The 15595-nt window shown below is 45.1% G+C and overlaps 1 protein-coding gene across 1 annotated transcript in view; it reads right to left on the bottom strand.

The window, feature by feature from the left end:
* Positions 1-5892: 5892 nt before the first annotated feature.
* The window catches only part of ELP4 (elongator acetyltransferase complex subunit 4), a 123141-nt gene continuing 113438 nt past the window's right edge, over positions 5893-15595 (bottom strand). The window contains exon 10 of the mRNA XM_010226643.2: positions 5893-6158. Within this exon, the coding sequence (XP_010224945.2) occupies positions 6027-6158 (132 nt within the window). The 3' untranslated portion in view covers positions 5893-6026. The remainder of the gene's footprint in view (positions 6159-15595) is intronic.

The raw sequence follows: 15595 nt of genomic DNA, 5'->3' as shown, positions 1-15595 counted from the left end.
TGCTGCCCGTGTGCCGGTGCGCGGCCTTCGGAGCCATGAGGCGCCCGCAGCACCGCTCCCCATGGCCGTGCGCCGCCTCCCGAGCCCCGGCCTCCGCGGGAGTCCTGCTCGCGATTTCTATAGGAACGAGACGTTTCTGTGCATCCGGGCTAAAATGTGTTTCATAATAACACCTCGCACTTGGTTTATAAGCGTCTCCTAAGGCATTTCACAAATTACAGTCACGCAAGAATTGATGTGTGAGCGCCGTCTTAATAACACCGTATTTTGTATCTCAAATATTGTGTTCTAGATACAATATTTACATTTACAAGTGAAAAGGCTGCTACCCCAGCAGTTATTGTTCGGCACAGACAGCTGACGAGCCATAGGCGCCGGTGGCGCGGCGACGTACGCGCCGCGATCGCCCTGCGCCGCTCGGGCACCAGCTCTGGCTGTTTGCACCATGAGCCGCTCTCCCGCCTGGGCTGCAGAGCCCACGGAGCAGAGCCGGGGCTCTCCCTGCTCCTCCTGAACCACGTCTGTATCCATGGCGGGAGCACCACGCATCCACAGGTGGGTTGTCTTTCTGGGTCAGGTTGGAGGGTTGTGCTGAGCAACCTGGGCCTGATTGCACACGTCCCCTCCCGGCGCCTTGGTGGGCTGCTGGTCCTGTTTGCTTTGCTGCCATGGCCACGGGTTTCGCAATTTTTTTTTTTTTAATTATTATTGCTTTGCTGATATTTCTGATGAAATACATTAACTTGCCTTCTCCGGGTATTATTTTCCGCCTTAAAGCTGTTTTAAGGTTTATTTATTTTTCTCTCTGTGTTTTATGGTGCAATCACTAGTAGAAAAACTGAAACGTCTTCCTTATTTATGTATTTATTTTCCTCCAGCTCATTTCCCTTTCCTCTTGGCCTCAGCTCCGGCAGGGGCTGAGCCCAGAGCCATGTGCGGCCTCTTTGGCTCTGAGCCTCTCGCGGGCGCTAAGGGCACAGGGAATCCTGGCCCTGCTCTCGCTTTCTGCCTGCGCAGCCCCCGGCCCTGCCAACACCCACACGTGAAAAGGCAAGTCCCTGGTGCTCCCTGCGTTAGGAACCACCTTGGACTCTCTTTGGGCTGACCAGGTCTTGCTGGGAGGGCGGCACCGGCTCCCTGGCTCGGGACGCCGGCCCGCGGCAGCGGCGGCTCTCGTGGGCGCCCCCGAGGGCGTCCAGCTCCCTTTCCACGGCTGGCCGGAGCTGCAGGCTGCGGGAAATCCTCCGGCAGAGGCTGCGCTCGCCCCCAGGCACCTGCCAAAGCTCACGTACGCTCGAGCGGCGAAAATGTGTGCGGGCTGTGAACGCAGCTTCTCCTCTCCTGGGACATTCGAGCTTTTCCAGCCGTACCAGAGGAGCCTGCAGATTCCCAGATAACCTCCCGCGCAGGAGCCCCGCGCCGGTGCCTTCTGAGACGGTTCGGAAAAGTGCCCCATGGGCGTCACATGCAGGGCCCAGCAAGATGATCCGCCCAGAGTCACGTGCAGGAGGCCAGCTGCTTCGGGTTGCTGCAGTGCACGTGTTAGTTTGTCACAAATGAAGGAAATCTGTATTTTTGCTTTGTAACCACTGACATTCTTAACTCTTTGCGTGTGTCTCTGCAAAGCTGGCTTCACCCTCTGACTCTGGAGTCTGCAGTTTGGGGCTTCAGGTACTCTCAGGTGTTTAAAACTCCCCTCTGTCAGGCTCAATTAAACAAAAATTCAGTCATTTAACTTCCTTAGCATCCTTCTGGAGAAATTTCTCCATATTCCAGTCAACAGTGTTTCTTTACAACCATGAACCTGAACCCTGCACCTCTCAAACTCCGCTTCGGCTGGGCCTGATGATTTTCTGGTTTCAGATTCAGCTCCTCTGCATGACCCACTGTTCATTTACACCTGTTTGGGCAGGGACGAGTTGAAAACTTCATGGCGTTTCGTTTAGGCCAGCACTGCAGAACCGCTGCGCTCGCCGTCCTCAGCGTGCGCTGCCCCGCGCCGCTGCCCCGCGACCATCGCGCTGCTGCTTCTGCCTCCTCCGCCCGCCCTCGTCGCAGGGAGTTCTACCCGCTCGCCTGCAGCTCAGGTATTCACGGTGCACATGTGAAACCGTGTTCACAGTCCATGGCTTGCTGGGAAGAACTCCGGGCTCGGGAATTTTTAGAAAGGTCCCCTGGGCTTAATACGACCAGCTAGTTCTTGGTCTAAATGATCAGATGCTCTGCAATATTTTCTAGATTGGCTCTACAGGACAAAAAAATACAACTGAAAAAAAATGCAAAAAAGATGTCGTATTTTGATATAAATGAAAAGTCTGCAAATTAGCTCGTCATGCACAATATCTTTCAAAATAGTTTAAAAGAGAAGCTTAAATAAGAGTTGAGTTTTCAGCAGCTGGTCCAGGATGCTTGATGCTCAACGCATCTGCAAATCTGCCTGTCTCCTAAGTTGCTGGAATACAGCTCTACATATCCACAGTATTAATGACTCATTCTTTTGAAAAACCTCTTTAACATTTATTTAAATTAGATTGCAAACTCAAAAAATAGTGGTTGGGTTTGTTGTTGTTTTTTCTTCCATGTTGCTTTTTTAATTTTCTTATGATGAAGATTCGCATTTATTCTTTTTCCACACAGACACATTTATTATTGAATAAGCATCAACCATACACTCAATATGATAAAAAAACAGAGAAATGTAAGCAAGTCCTGCACTCTGATAGTCAACATCAGAAAACACCAACCCCAAAAGAAGTCCTGTGGGGACAGTATTTGCTTCCACTATCTTTTAAACGGATAAAACTCATTTATTCCCTATTTTTATCGTGCTCTGTAGATATGGATGGCACTTCTCCAATGCAGGAAAAAGAAGAATGTTTTATTAAACTTCCAACACGTGACCCCAGATAAACAGTGGTTTAAAGTGTGCATGTAATGCATGTAAGATATATACATTTTTTACAGGGCTGTGTTACAACCTTGTGGTTTCAGAAATACTTGCTGAACAGCCTGCCATGTTGGCATGGCTCAGGATTTTTGCCAGTTAGACTTCTGCGCTTTTCCAAAGCTGGGTTTGGAGCAATACTGCTATTTCGTATTAAATTCTAAGATGAAATCAGTGGCACACTACCATATGTATCAAATTTGAAGTAGTTCAATGGCCATTTTCAGATGCTTGCAGCTACTGTTACAGAAAATTGAATTCAGCTGCATTCTTGAAATTGCTTTTTGGATTCCTTTACAAACATAGAAGAAGACTTAATCTATCATAATATTCTTCTCATGTTCCAAACACTTACATCTCGAAAGCCCCAACACAAGGGAAATTACGTGACGAATTCTTGTTTGACATATTAAAGGCGCAGAGCTTTAAAGTTCATTACTGTGTTCTTGGCCGTGTGTCGCGTGCTGCGAGGATCCGGGTCCAGCTCTGCATCGGGACATCCACACGGGGACGATGCTCTTGTTTCCCTGTCAGGCTCAGTGGATTCGGTTTGGAGCCTGCTAAGAAGCAGGAAGTTCTGCCTACGGAAGCGCAGCAAAGATGAGCAACGTTGTCTCGGGAGCAAAGGGGGCCTCATCCTCGTGCAGATTCTCCACCCAAGTCAACGGGTGCTCGGGAGATGCCAACGCAGCTGGTCACACCCTGCACCGAAGGCAGGACCCACGGGGTTTGCACACAGGACCTCAATGGCCGTGGAGCAGTTCTGGGGGAAATTCAGGGAAAATCTCCATCGAATCCTTTCTGCGGCTTCTCCAGGGGAACCGCGAGGCGCTGGTGTCATGGACGAGCTCTTCCTCATGCCTGCGCTCTCCGTTAGCCAGGAAAAGATTTACCGAGGTTCGCAGCAGCAGTTCTCTTCATTACCCCAAATGTTACCCTCCAGACTGTGAAGTTTTGGGAGCTGAAGTGTTTAAATGCGTGGGAATTGCACACACGAGCGCAACGCTGGCGCAACCCGCTAACCAGCCTCGGCTAATAGGCTGGCTGCAAATGGACTGTGACTTCCACAGTATTTTCCCTCCTGTATGTTAAGCCACTGACCTACTTAAATATGTTGGCAGCAATTTATATGCCCTTTGACCTCCTATTTCACAAAGAAATACTGTGTTTTGTATTATTTATATTAAAAATTCAAACTGTATGAAACTTCGCCTTTGTTACAAAATCACTTTATCCTACGTATTTAAATTATTTCACACTTTCAAAAGGCACTATTAGGTATCTAATGAGAACTTCTATTCTATGTTACACATAATACAAAAAGAAGAAAATGTTTGAGACATCAACGATAATATTTTAAATATATTGGCATAGGAAAGTAGATGTCTTTTTGCTTTATTAAACTGACAGTTCAGTTCTGAAACTTTATTTTGAAAAGATTTAAAAAGGATTTGTGTCTTTAGAAATAAAAAAATATAACAGACATAGCTAAAAAATACAGAAGAGAAAACCTGATTGTTACTACTAATGAAATAGCTGATGACAAAATAGTAGTCTTTTTGATTTTGATCACAAAAAATAAACTGGTAGTGACAGGATATGATGGATAGATTTGACATCCTGGCAAATCACTGTCATTGATTCAATTATTCTAATTCAGAATAAAAGCTGTATACAGTATGTGTTTATGCTACAGTGGAGTTTTTTAAGTGATTGACATTCATCATATTAGTTAGACAGTTTTAAAAGCGATGTCTTTGTTTTACACCGTGTTGTCAAGAAAAAAAAAAAAGTAGAACCTGGATTGCATAAAAAAAGCAAAGCACTTAACCAACTCCTGGTTCCAAAGCCATCACGCTAAGTTCACATTATTGCTTCGCATTAACATGCTCTTTGGAGAGTCACTTTCACTCCAGCCATGTAATAAACTATTATAAAGCCTGAATTTTGAAACCATAATGCAATCTCACACTCGGATGCCTTAGGAGTGCTAGAGAGAAGCGCAGATTAGCGAGCAAAATGGAAGTCAGCCACAGAAGAAATCACAGGAACCCCTTTCATTTCCAGGTCAGCACTGCATAGCACCCACTCCACGTTCGCAAAAAATCCGCAGCAGTCTTTATTGGATGAGAGATACACCCGGGTACGTACAGAACACTTGCAGGCTCACGAACGGTGCACACGGTGCTAGGGGAATGCCACGCAGCGGTGCCGGGTGCCCTGCTCCAGCCCGCGCGCCGCGACTCTCCTCCCCGCGCCGCCGAGCTCCTCGGGCTGCCCCGCGCGAGCGGAGCTGTCGGCTTGAATTTCAATCGCGAGTTATGGCTGTTGACATAGTTTCATAGGGCTGATTTCAATTGTTTAGCATGGCTGTTTTCAACGACATGAAATCAATTCTTTTCTTTTTCTATATTTAGTAAATTCCATTCAACTGCAATTTAATACATGAATTAACTCATAAGGCAAACTAATTACCTATAATACATCCTGACTAAAATCCAGCCTTTCTTAATTACCAGCATATTAGAATAAAAACACCTTAAATGTCTTTAAATAATTATCATATATTTTATAAAACAATGCTGATGATTTCTGAGATTTAAGAATGATATTTCAAATACAAAATGAATGCTTTTAAAAACAGCATATGTGCAGTTTGCTTTTGAAATAACATGCAACAATGAATTCCTTAGCTTCATTCATTTATTTCAATACAAAGTCCAACTTAACTTATTATTCGTACAAAACATTAAATAGAAGTCTATAAAAACTCTGTTGGGAAAAAATATCCCTTCGGTTTTATTTTACAGAACACGTAGGAATGAAAAAAATAATGTGCATGTTGTATGGAAAAGAAGAAAACACTGCACGTTTCCCACAGAGCAGGTCAGTGGCAGGACCCAGCATAACAGAAGCATTAACAAAAAGCAAAACCCAAACAGAAAAAACAAGGCACCATATGACAATGTGCATTTTTAAAGGACTGCTGGGTCAAATCATTAAGAAAAATATTTATATAAGTCATTAACACTCATAATGAGAGTGCCATCCAAGCCGGAGCGGAACTGCTAGGCAGGAATCGCTAGAAGTCCAGGTGCTTCTTGCCGCCGGCCCCGGCGCCGCATCCTGAGCTCAGCAGTTTGGCGGCTGCTGCCAGCTCCTGTTTGCTCGAGCGGCTCACGGTGTCTGACAAGTCTGGAGGCAAATGCAGGCGCTGTGGCAGGAGGGTTGCGGCGCGCAGGGAGCCAGCGAGGCCGGCAGGGCGGAGGAGACAGAAACACGGAGGGAGAGGGAGGGAAAAAAACAGAAAATTGCAGTGAGATACATTTTCCGTACATATTGCAAAGCGCTCCCCGCGCTGGCTCGCCCAGACGGAGCCCTTGCTACGCAGGCTTTTAGGCAGACATGGAAATAGTCGTGTAATTTTTCCTGGTGCGCTGCAAAATCCTGGATTTCCCTGCAGCCGAATGGCTTTTCCTCCTGAAAATTTCCTCAACAAAAGTCAAATAAATTTGATCTATGGGATCTATGGGCACATTTCCTTTAAAGGCCCGTGTTTTGCCCACATGTCAACAGCTTCATCAAACCCTTTGCTTTCTACGCCACGACAACATAAGGACTCTCTCTTCTCAGACACTTGCACCTGCTTTATGGCAGGGTTTGCCGATAGACCCCACCACGGACAGAAGGCACGGAGGGATCCCCCTGGCCGCAGCACTGCTCTTGAAGTCCTTCACCTCCACGTTCCCCCATGAGCGTTCGATGAAAAGGAGCAGCGAGGGCAGCAGCCTGGGTCCCGGGCACCCACCCGCCAAGGGAAGCGCGCGGCGCAGGCCGGGCGGCCCTGGCGCGCGGGACGCCGAGAGCCTCCTCAGCGACTGCCCACAAGCTCCCAGCTCCTGCATAAGAAGCCTTTTCTTCAATCAGGATAAATCAAAAGATATTAACTCTCCCTCTGAGGGTTCTTTGACCCTAGAGGTACGTAAAAGACACGACATTATGATTTAGCCGGGGGAAATTAAAGTAAAATCAATCTGAACAACAGATGCAAGCAGAGCTGTCGCCTGCGAAACCACTGTCATGAGACACGTGGTACTGAGGGGGCTGTGCTGGACAGCCTTGTTCTCTGCTTTTGCTAGGCTTCTCCTTATGTCACAGCACTTAACACAGCTTCCCTTTATTCAATACCTTACAACTCTTTTAGGCTCCTTTCTTCAATATACATAGGAATCCAATAAAAAAAGCCTAACTAATGTACATGTTTGCAGTGCGCCGTCCCAGAAAAGCACCTTGTGTATAGCATTAGTAACAGCATGCAGCTCTTGCCTCTCGCCATGTTAAAACCACTGTTGTGGTACAGTATCCTTCACCTGCAATGCTTCATATTATACTTAACCTCCAAAGGTTAAATATGGCTGTGGGCATTCACTGTGGTCCATGATGCTCTGCTGCTCCATCAGCAAAGCTTAAACTACTCTGCCTATTCTGTTAGCCTGCTGAGAAAAGGAATTTGACCGAAGAGTCAATACACCATTTAGATTTTATGAGAAGAGGCATAAACATGGAAAGCAAAGGTCTGAGGAGAAGTCAGTGTTAAACAGATTCTCTCCCAAAAGTGCAGGGCAGGCAGCCCCTTGCTTGTGCATCTTTCAGTCACATTTTCTTTCCAAAAAAAATGTACCATGCTCTGCATAGGGTGGAAGGCAACTGGTAGGGGGGAGCCCCGAGACAAGTGAAATAACCCAGCCTTCCCCCCTGCTAGTGCCTCCCCAGCCTCCTGGGCGAGAGGAGGCAGCTTCTCCCAGAGGAGTTTCCTTGGTTGTGCTCGTTACTGACCTTTTTGCCAGGTCTGCCAAGCGGATTCGGAGCAAGGTGATGGAAAGCGAATGGAACTGAGGCTCAGAAAACTCCTCTTGCACACGGGCTAACGCACAGCACCAGTAAGCAAGGACTGTAAACCCTGCTACAACACCTGCCTGGATTTAAACTGTTGCTAAAAAGAGGACAACTCTTTGACACACATGCAGCCTCTTAGTTGGTGGTTGTTCTCTACAGATATTGCATAATCGAAAGCAAAACTTGAAGAGCATTTATAAATTTGCGAAGCCTGTGATGGGAAAAGTAAAAATTAAAGCTCTTCAGACTGGATGTTGGGACCGAATGAAGCTTTTTCAAATGTATTTGTTATGATGCAGTGATTAGTTACACACACACGTACTCTTTTTACACCCTAATCTTACTCAGGAATGAGCCTGCACACTGCTCACTCAGTGATAGCTATCCAGTAGTTTGTTTTCCTGTCATTGCTCGCTTACCCTGAACTTTTCTGACATATTTATTGTACAGTATTCAAACACTGTTCTGACGAGGGGATGGCTTTTCAAAGGTACATGTCAGTATGTAGCACCTGAATGCTTCATGGGCACCAACTGTATTATTTTCCTAATACTCTTGTGAGTTAAGACAGCAAAGTTACCTCCATTTTACAGATAAGGGATTCAGACAATAAACAAGGTCAAAGGTAGCTACTAATTCCAGAAACATAATTTGAGCCATTTAGAGCTTGCTTTTCCAGAATATTAAGTAATAGGCAGCACTTTGTATGGCCAAACACTAATGCTGGTTGTAGCTATGAGGGCTCGGTATTTCTGCAAGAACCCTAAGCCAGGCATTCAGAGAGCGAGGGATGCAAAACAAGAGTATATTAACAAAAAATTGAGGTTGAAGTGACCTGATCATGGTGGAGCTCAGTGATACAGACACACATCACACACTTTGCAAAATATCGCTCTTAATGGATGTTAATTATGAGACCCTCCCTCATAATCCCTGCAATCCCTCTCTTCTTTACCAACCTCATTTCCCAACACCTCAACAAGCTGCTAGTCTTCCGAGAAATTATTCCACTACATAGGCCACATTTACCCTCAGACTGGATGTATTCCACACAGCAACCAAGACGAGGGCCCTACCTCGGAAAACAGCTGTATATTATCCTGCCATTAATCTGATGATCTGAATCATAATTCATGCATGTGCTAGGTCGGAATACAACCCGAAAAGGCATTTTGTGCAGTTTTGCGTGCTCAGCTTAAAAACATAAATAAGATTGCAAACGCAAAACCTACTAATAGTTTTAACACTTAACTTTTTCCTTCTTTATATGCGATTTCCTGCGCTTTGGCACGCAGCCGCGCTGGGAATCCCTCCACGCGGCGGCCCAGGAGGAGCAGCTTGCGGGCCGGGCCGCGGGGAGGACGCGGGCCCTGTCCGGGGACGCTGTCGGCAGCGCCGGTGACTCCCGCACAAAGGCCACGCAGCGCTGGCAGCGGCTGAGCAACGCGGGCCCACGGAGCCGCGCTGGCAGCGCGCAGCAACAACACGTCCCTGGCAGGAGCGCTGCCCTCCCCACAGGTGGAAAGGGAGTTGAGAAGCATAAAAGCTAGAAAATGCCAGAGCAAAAAAATATATATATATGCAGAAGTGTGTGTTTGCATTACTAAGATGTGCTTTAACTACCTGCTCCCACACTGTTTCCACCCATGGGGACTGCTGCAAAGGTTTTGGACGAGGATGCGCACATGCAGAGCCCGGGCTTTGGCAAGGGGAGAGCTGCCCATCAAACACGGCTCTGGCTCCCAGCGGGGCCGAGGTGCTCCGGTGCTTCCCCAGCTGCGGGAGGGCCGGGAAGGTGTCAGGACTGCAGGGACAGCTCGGAAGGGCAGAGCTCAGCCCGCCGCTCCGGGGCACTCATCAGGAAAGGAAAAGGGCTCAGGGAAAACTTCTTACCTGCTTCTGCTCCTGCCGCTGCCTGAAGACAATTTCTAATTACTTCATTTGTCCTCAGTGGGAAACAAAAAGGTGGAAATGGGAGATAAGTGTATGTAGGATGACAGGGCCGGAGGGGATGGTGCTGGGTCGTCCTGCCTGGGTCCACCTCAGAGCCGGGACACCATGGCTAGTCCTGCACCTTCCCTTGGGGTGCAATTCTGTATTTTAACCAGCAACATTCCTGGTACTTGGGTGCACTGCCAGCAAGTGCTTTTGCCAGTGTCACCTGCTCTACCCAGGGAATTGTTTGAGATGTATGTACCGTAAAGAACAGACTTTCTGACACAAGACTTTTCCTTTAAGCAGTTTTTCCCTATCAGCTTTCGTAACACCCTTTCCTAATGTTCATTACAACTCAGTTGTGCATTGCCTTCAACTGACTATAAATGAGGTTGAAAATAAATCAGAATTTACATAACTGAGCCTAATAGGCTAATGACGAATCAACAAAAAGCTACTGCTATTGCACATACTTTTTAGAAATGGATACAACTTTACATATCCGTTAAGCATATCCTTCTGAAGAACTTATTTGCATTACTTGGTGGAAGTATCTAGCAAATTCTAATATTGCACTTAAACAGTATAAACAACAGTTCATAAAGTTGTGTTTCAGGTCTGAAAAAAAAGTATGTCTGTGAAGGCGTATATATATATATATATATTTAATACTGGCTAAAACACTTAATCAAAGTGGGAGACATTTTTCAGAATTAATTTAGGGCTACTAAAAATCACATGTTATGATTTCCTTCTGGAGAGGACTTTCAGCAATAAAAAACATATAAATGTTTGGCAACAATATCATAGGTAAATATAACTATATTATCAATAATATCAAAACTAGGTAATTCTTCATATTACTCCAAAACTATTACTGCATTTTTGTAGCTATTACAGGTATATAATTACAGCAAAGTGATTAATAAGAGGTGTTACATCAAAAATCTTTCATAATTTGAAATATATGAAACCTTGTGATTCTGTTAACACGGAGCTTTAACAACTCCACCAAAACATTGAAAATTTAAACTTTTTTTTTTGTTTTGAATCTTTACAATTCTATCTATTTGGATCTCCGACCGACAAAACTGCTTATTAGCTGCTCTGCCTTGGGGCAGGCGATGGGTTAGTGACCTCTCTAGATCCCTTCCAGTTCCATTTGCTGCCCTTCTGGGCAGGCTGAAGTGCCCAAAGCCAGAGGGATTTGGTTCCTAGGGAAGAAGAATTTTAGGAATGGCAGACTCCTACCTGGGGAGCTTTATGTGCCGGTTATTTTTGTGGGAAGCAGCACCATAGGCCGCGACGCAAAGCCGAGAGGAGATGCTAAAGTAGAGCCAGAGCTGCGGAGGCTGGCGGACCTCCCGCTACTTCTTGTTTCTTCCTCTGCTTTCCTGCACCCCTTGCATTACCCCTTCCCTATCAAGCCTTTCTTTAGATCACCTCTCTTATATCTGCTTGTTAAAGACATATTGCCAATATGAAAATACTTTCATATATGTATATATATATATACACACACAGGTAACAGTACTTTAAAGACTTAATCAAAATGCTGAAACTCTATCTTTCTTACCATCAGTTACCTTTTTTCTGAATGTAAAACTTGGCTTGTTTGAACATTGACCATAGCAAACTGAAAAAAAATCGGATATTATTTGTACCAGTAAAACACAATTCTGTGTATATTTGTATAAAATGAATCTCCAAAGGATTCTGGATGTCTAAAGAATATCCATTAACTTGAGTGGACACGTGAGTAGACACCAGCATTTTTTTGTATGTATGAGCATTAGTCACTGATTACTTTTCAGTAAGCAGAAATAAGAGACAGTTGATTGAAAACTCACAGATGTTGAAGACTTGTTTCGCTATGTGTGAAGGGATAGAAGGGAAAGACAGAAATATCAGAAATATTTACATTGCCTCATGCTTGAGAAAGCCAAGTGTTTGCTTGCAACACAGAGGGCTCAAAATTACCCCTACAAGTAGCAGGGTCACTTTATACTGAAACTAAACTTACAAGCAACAGACTGAATCCCGTGGCTGCAGCCTCTGCTTAATGAAGAACCTCTGCATGCTACAAAGGAGGCTGGAATAACCAGTGATGGCTAAAAGCAATCCAGGGACTACAGTTACTTGACTGCTCATCTGATCCAAAATTCAGAGAAATATGTGGTAATCTTCTGTGCAAAACTGTACTAGCACAGTATTAGTATATTTACACAGTATACTACTAGGATACATACTGATCAAGCACATACTGAGGGACCATCTCTGTCCTGAAGAGTTTACAGTCTGCATACATAAAGCAGCTAAAAGGGGAGAGGTGATATTAAAATATACACGCAGAATAAAAGAAGTCATGACTGGCAAACTGTGCTCATGCCAAGCTTTTTCTTTCTTGCAACTGAATTATCTATATGCGAAAGCAAGCGACAGAGAACAGGCACAGGGGAAGAAAGGAAGTGGCAAAGAGCTGAAGAAAAGACGGAGTGAAGAGAAAGGAGCATTGGAGAGTGAGAGGAGACGGGTGTTTTAGCCATCGGAGAGTTGAGATGGGAGCTCAGAGCTTGGCAGCCGAAGGGAAATCCCTTTCCATGTTCAGACCCGATGCCGCGACCCCAGCGGCACCGCGCCTGGCCACAGGGAACGACCAGCACTGCTCTTGTTGAGACTTGGCCGAGCTGCTCAGCCCTGAGCTGCTGCGAGAGGACAGCGGGGCCCTTCCCGGTGACGTCAGGCTGAAGAATTTTAGGGCTCTGCGGATAGTCCTGACAGACACTAACATTAATGTCAGATTCCCTTCCCTGATGGAGTCATTCAACCTAATTGCAGCTGTCTGCAAGTCAGGCATCTCGCCTGAGCTCTGTTATTTATCTAGGATGGGATGAATCACTCTTGCCAGTGCCTGCCCATCTCTGCAGATTACAAAGGGACCCGTGATGACTAGTGCCAACCAAATTCCTGACACGTGCAGGAAAGTTCAAGGAGAGGAGAGGTCCCACAACCGAATGAAACTACTCACTGAGTCAGGGACTCCACTCAACCTCCCCTTTCTTTGAGGGACGTTATAAGATGCCACAATATATGGATTTTGTGCAAAGCCCCCGAAGACGCACTAGAAATGCTCCAGAGATGCTGCCAGTGACAGCTCCACTCTACCGGCACTCGGGTCCCTACACTGAAAAGCTTGAGAAGTGTCTCAAGATTTCACAAAAAGAAGAGCGTGTGTGTACGAACAGCAGGGATGGAAGGGAGCAGGAGAGGGAAACACCTTTCAAAGATGGATGCATCCCTTCTAAGAGGCCCAACATATTGCCATGTTATTGCCAACCTCTAAACTTTAAGCTAAATTGGAAAAGAAACCCAACACTTGATTTTTCATCCACAGCATCCTGTTAAAGTCCACTGTAATCTATTAAGGCTCTGTCTCTGTGTAAGTACTTCACTATATTTCAGAAAACTCTTTGACACACATTCTGAACACTCCTTTTATCCAAGGAGCACAAATAAGCTGGTAAGGACTCTGCCGGTTGATCACATCAACTGCATAGACTTCAACATCTCCAGAAGGGTTTTGCTCCCAGGCTGGTGACCGGCCCCAGCACATTTTGGTAGCAAGGCAGACCTCAGCGCCCAAGCCACCAACCAAGAAAAGCAGAGCTTGCAACAGGAAAGCAGACAGACTTCTGAACCAAGCTGTTGCAAAATCGAAGACGCGCTCTAGCTTCCATGTGATTTCAAGTATTTAGTCTCTATAGATACAAAAAAATCATTTTTTAGTGAATTAAGGAAAAAAGAGAAAAGGGGAGCTGAGGCAGCCCAGCTGTGGACTGCTCCCACTACTTTTTCACGTCGCATCACATGGCAGAAAGCACACATGTAACATGCCCATGAATGTCCCTGCTTCCAGAGACCGCTCTCCTAGGTCTGGCAAGTTGCTGGTTACGAAGAAGAAATGTAAATGTTAGCTGGGGGGCTCTTGTCTTGTATTGGGAGTAGCCTTCTGCTCAGTAGTCTCTTCATTTTTTTAGGTCAGCCAGAATTAGAAGATTTCCATTGCTAGGCAGCCCAGCACATCTGCGAAGCATTTCTGGGCACTGCGAACTGAAGCCCGTGCTGCCCAAGGGGAAGATTCATTGCACGGGGTTATTTAGCCCTCCATCTCCCTCCCCCCGACCAGCCCACGTTCTCCAGTAACAGGAAATCATCTCCACTGCGCGCAGAAACATATTACATGACCAGAACACAACAATTAGCACATTTGTAAAGCTTCGGGGAGAGGAACAATTTAATAGGTTTTTGAAGCAGACTAATTTTCTGGAGGTTTTTCTCTTATTTTATTTTGCTTTTCATGCATGGGCAAGTTCTTCTTTGCTACAGGTATTTTGTAATCCTGCCTGGCAGGATTATTATGTGTAGAGAAACACAAATTATTTAATCACTTTAAAGGAGCGCTGGAGAGAGGAAAAGTGCAAACTCTCATTACTGATCTGTGTTTTAAGAGCAAGTATTAGTTACAGAGATAAGTGCATTGCTGCTTTATGAATTTCTGCACATTTATAAGCTGCGGCTGCTAAGCAGACAACCAGTTTGTTTCCGTTTGCAGCCCGTCACAAGCTGGAAGCTTCAGCTACACAGCGGTAAATTCAGCTGTCAGATGTTCCATATTAAAGCAGAAACCGGGCCAGAAATGAAAAAAAAAAATCTGTTATCATTCTCTTCTTACCCTAAAGACTGGTAGGGATATAGGAAATATGTGTGATCCCTATAGCTCCCAGGTGGGGATAAAGAAATGATATAACTCATATTTTAATATCTCTTATTTTCAGCACTAACCCCCACCCGGTTTATGAGGCCTGCAGTCGAAATCCCCTGTGAACAAAGCCCTCTGCAGCATTGCTACCAAATATTCAGAGACCTTAAAAGTCACTGAAAGGTAATTTAACATCCATGAAGTTGGATCAACCTGTTTCTGCATGAAAACATATTGTGATGTATTTTCACTCAGTGTTCAATGTTGTTTACAGAATGCACAACATAAAAATCATGTTGGTGAGCAAGCGGCCACGCCGCCTACCTACCCTTTGGCAAGCAACTGCATCAAAGGATGCCTCAGCACAGAGGAGAAGTTGCTGGTTAAAGGTGAAGGGACAGGTCACACTAATTCTGCTCTAAATTCCTCTGTAAATAAAACAGGGGGACTCAGCATCAGCTCACACAAATGCGTAAATACCAAGGACAGAAATTGATACCATACTAAATTACTCTTAGGAGTAATAGGGTCTAAAATAAATACTATTTTGCTAGAAGTTGGGGAGAGTTGAATATTTAAGCAGGTTCCTACATCAAAAATGTGTTCTGCACAGAAACTGCGTCAAATTATAGTTATTTGCTTTCAAACGTTTCTAGTGGTTACTTAGTTTTGTACTTTTCAAGTGTCAGTATATTTTCATTTTACTTCTTTATTCCCTAATACAAGTAAGTCTCTTTAGAGCAATGAGATCTTTAAAATCCCTTTAGTGTTTGGAAGTGTCAACAATTCAGTAGACTATACGCGATGAATAGGCCAGATAGAAAAACCTGCCTCAAGTTTTTATCCCCAGAGAAGGAAGGTGCTTTGAAGAGCACTTGATTTGAGATGCAGAAGCCTGCTGCTATTCAGCCCGGCACTCTCGAGTGCTGTTAAGTTCTGAACCGTCGCAGGAAAACAGGTTGGTGGGAGGGAGGAAACACCAGGAAGGAATACGCTTTGTTCTCCCTGTATAATTATTTCTTCTAAATACCGTTTGAGCGTTTCTTCCTAGAAATAAATAA

Source organism: Tinamus guttatus, unplaced genomic scaffold (assembly GCF_059628265.1).
Source record: "Tinamus guttatus ecotype Peru unplaced genomic scaffold, ASM5962826v1 Tinamus_guttatus_pri_ptg000240l, whole genome shotgun sequence".
Lineage (NCBI taxonomy): Eukaryota > Metazoa > Chordata > Aves > Tinamiformes > Tinamidae > Tinamus > Tinamus guttatus.
This window is presented reverse-complemented; position numbering and strand designations above follow the sequence as displayed.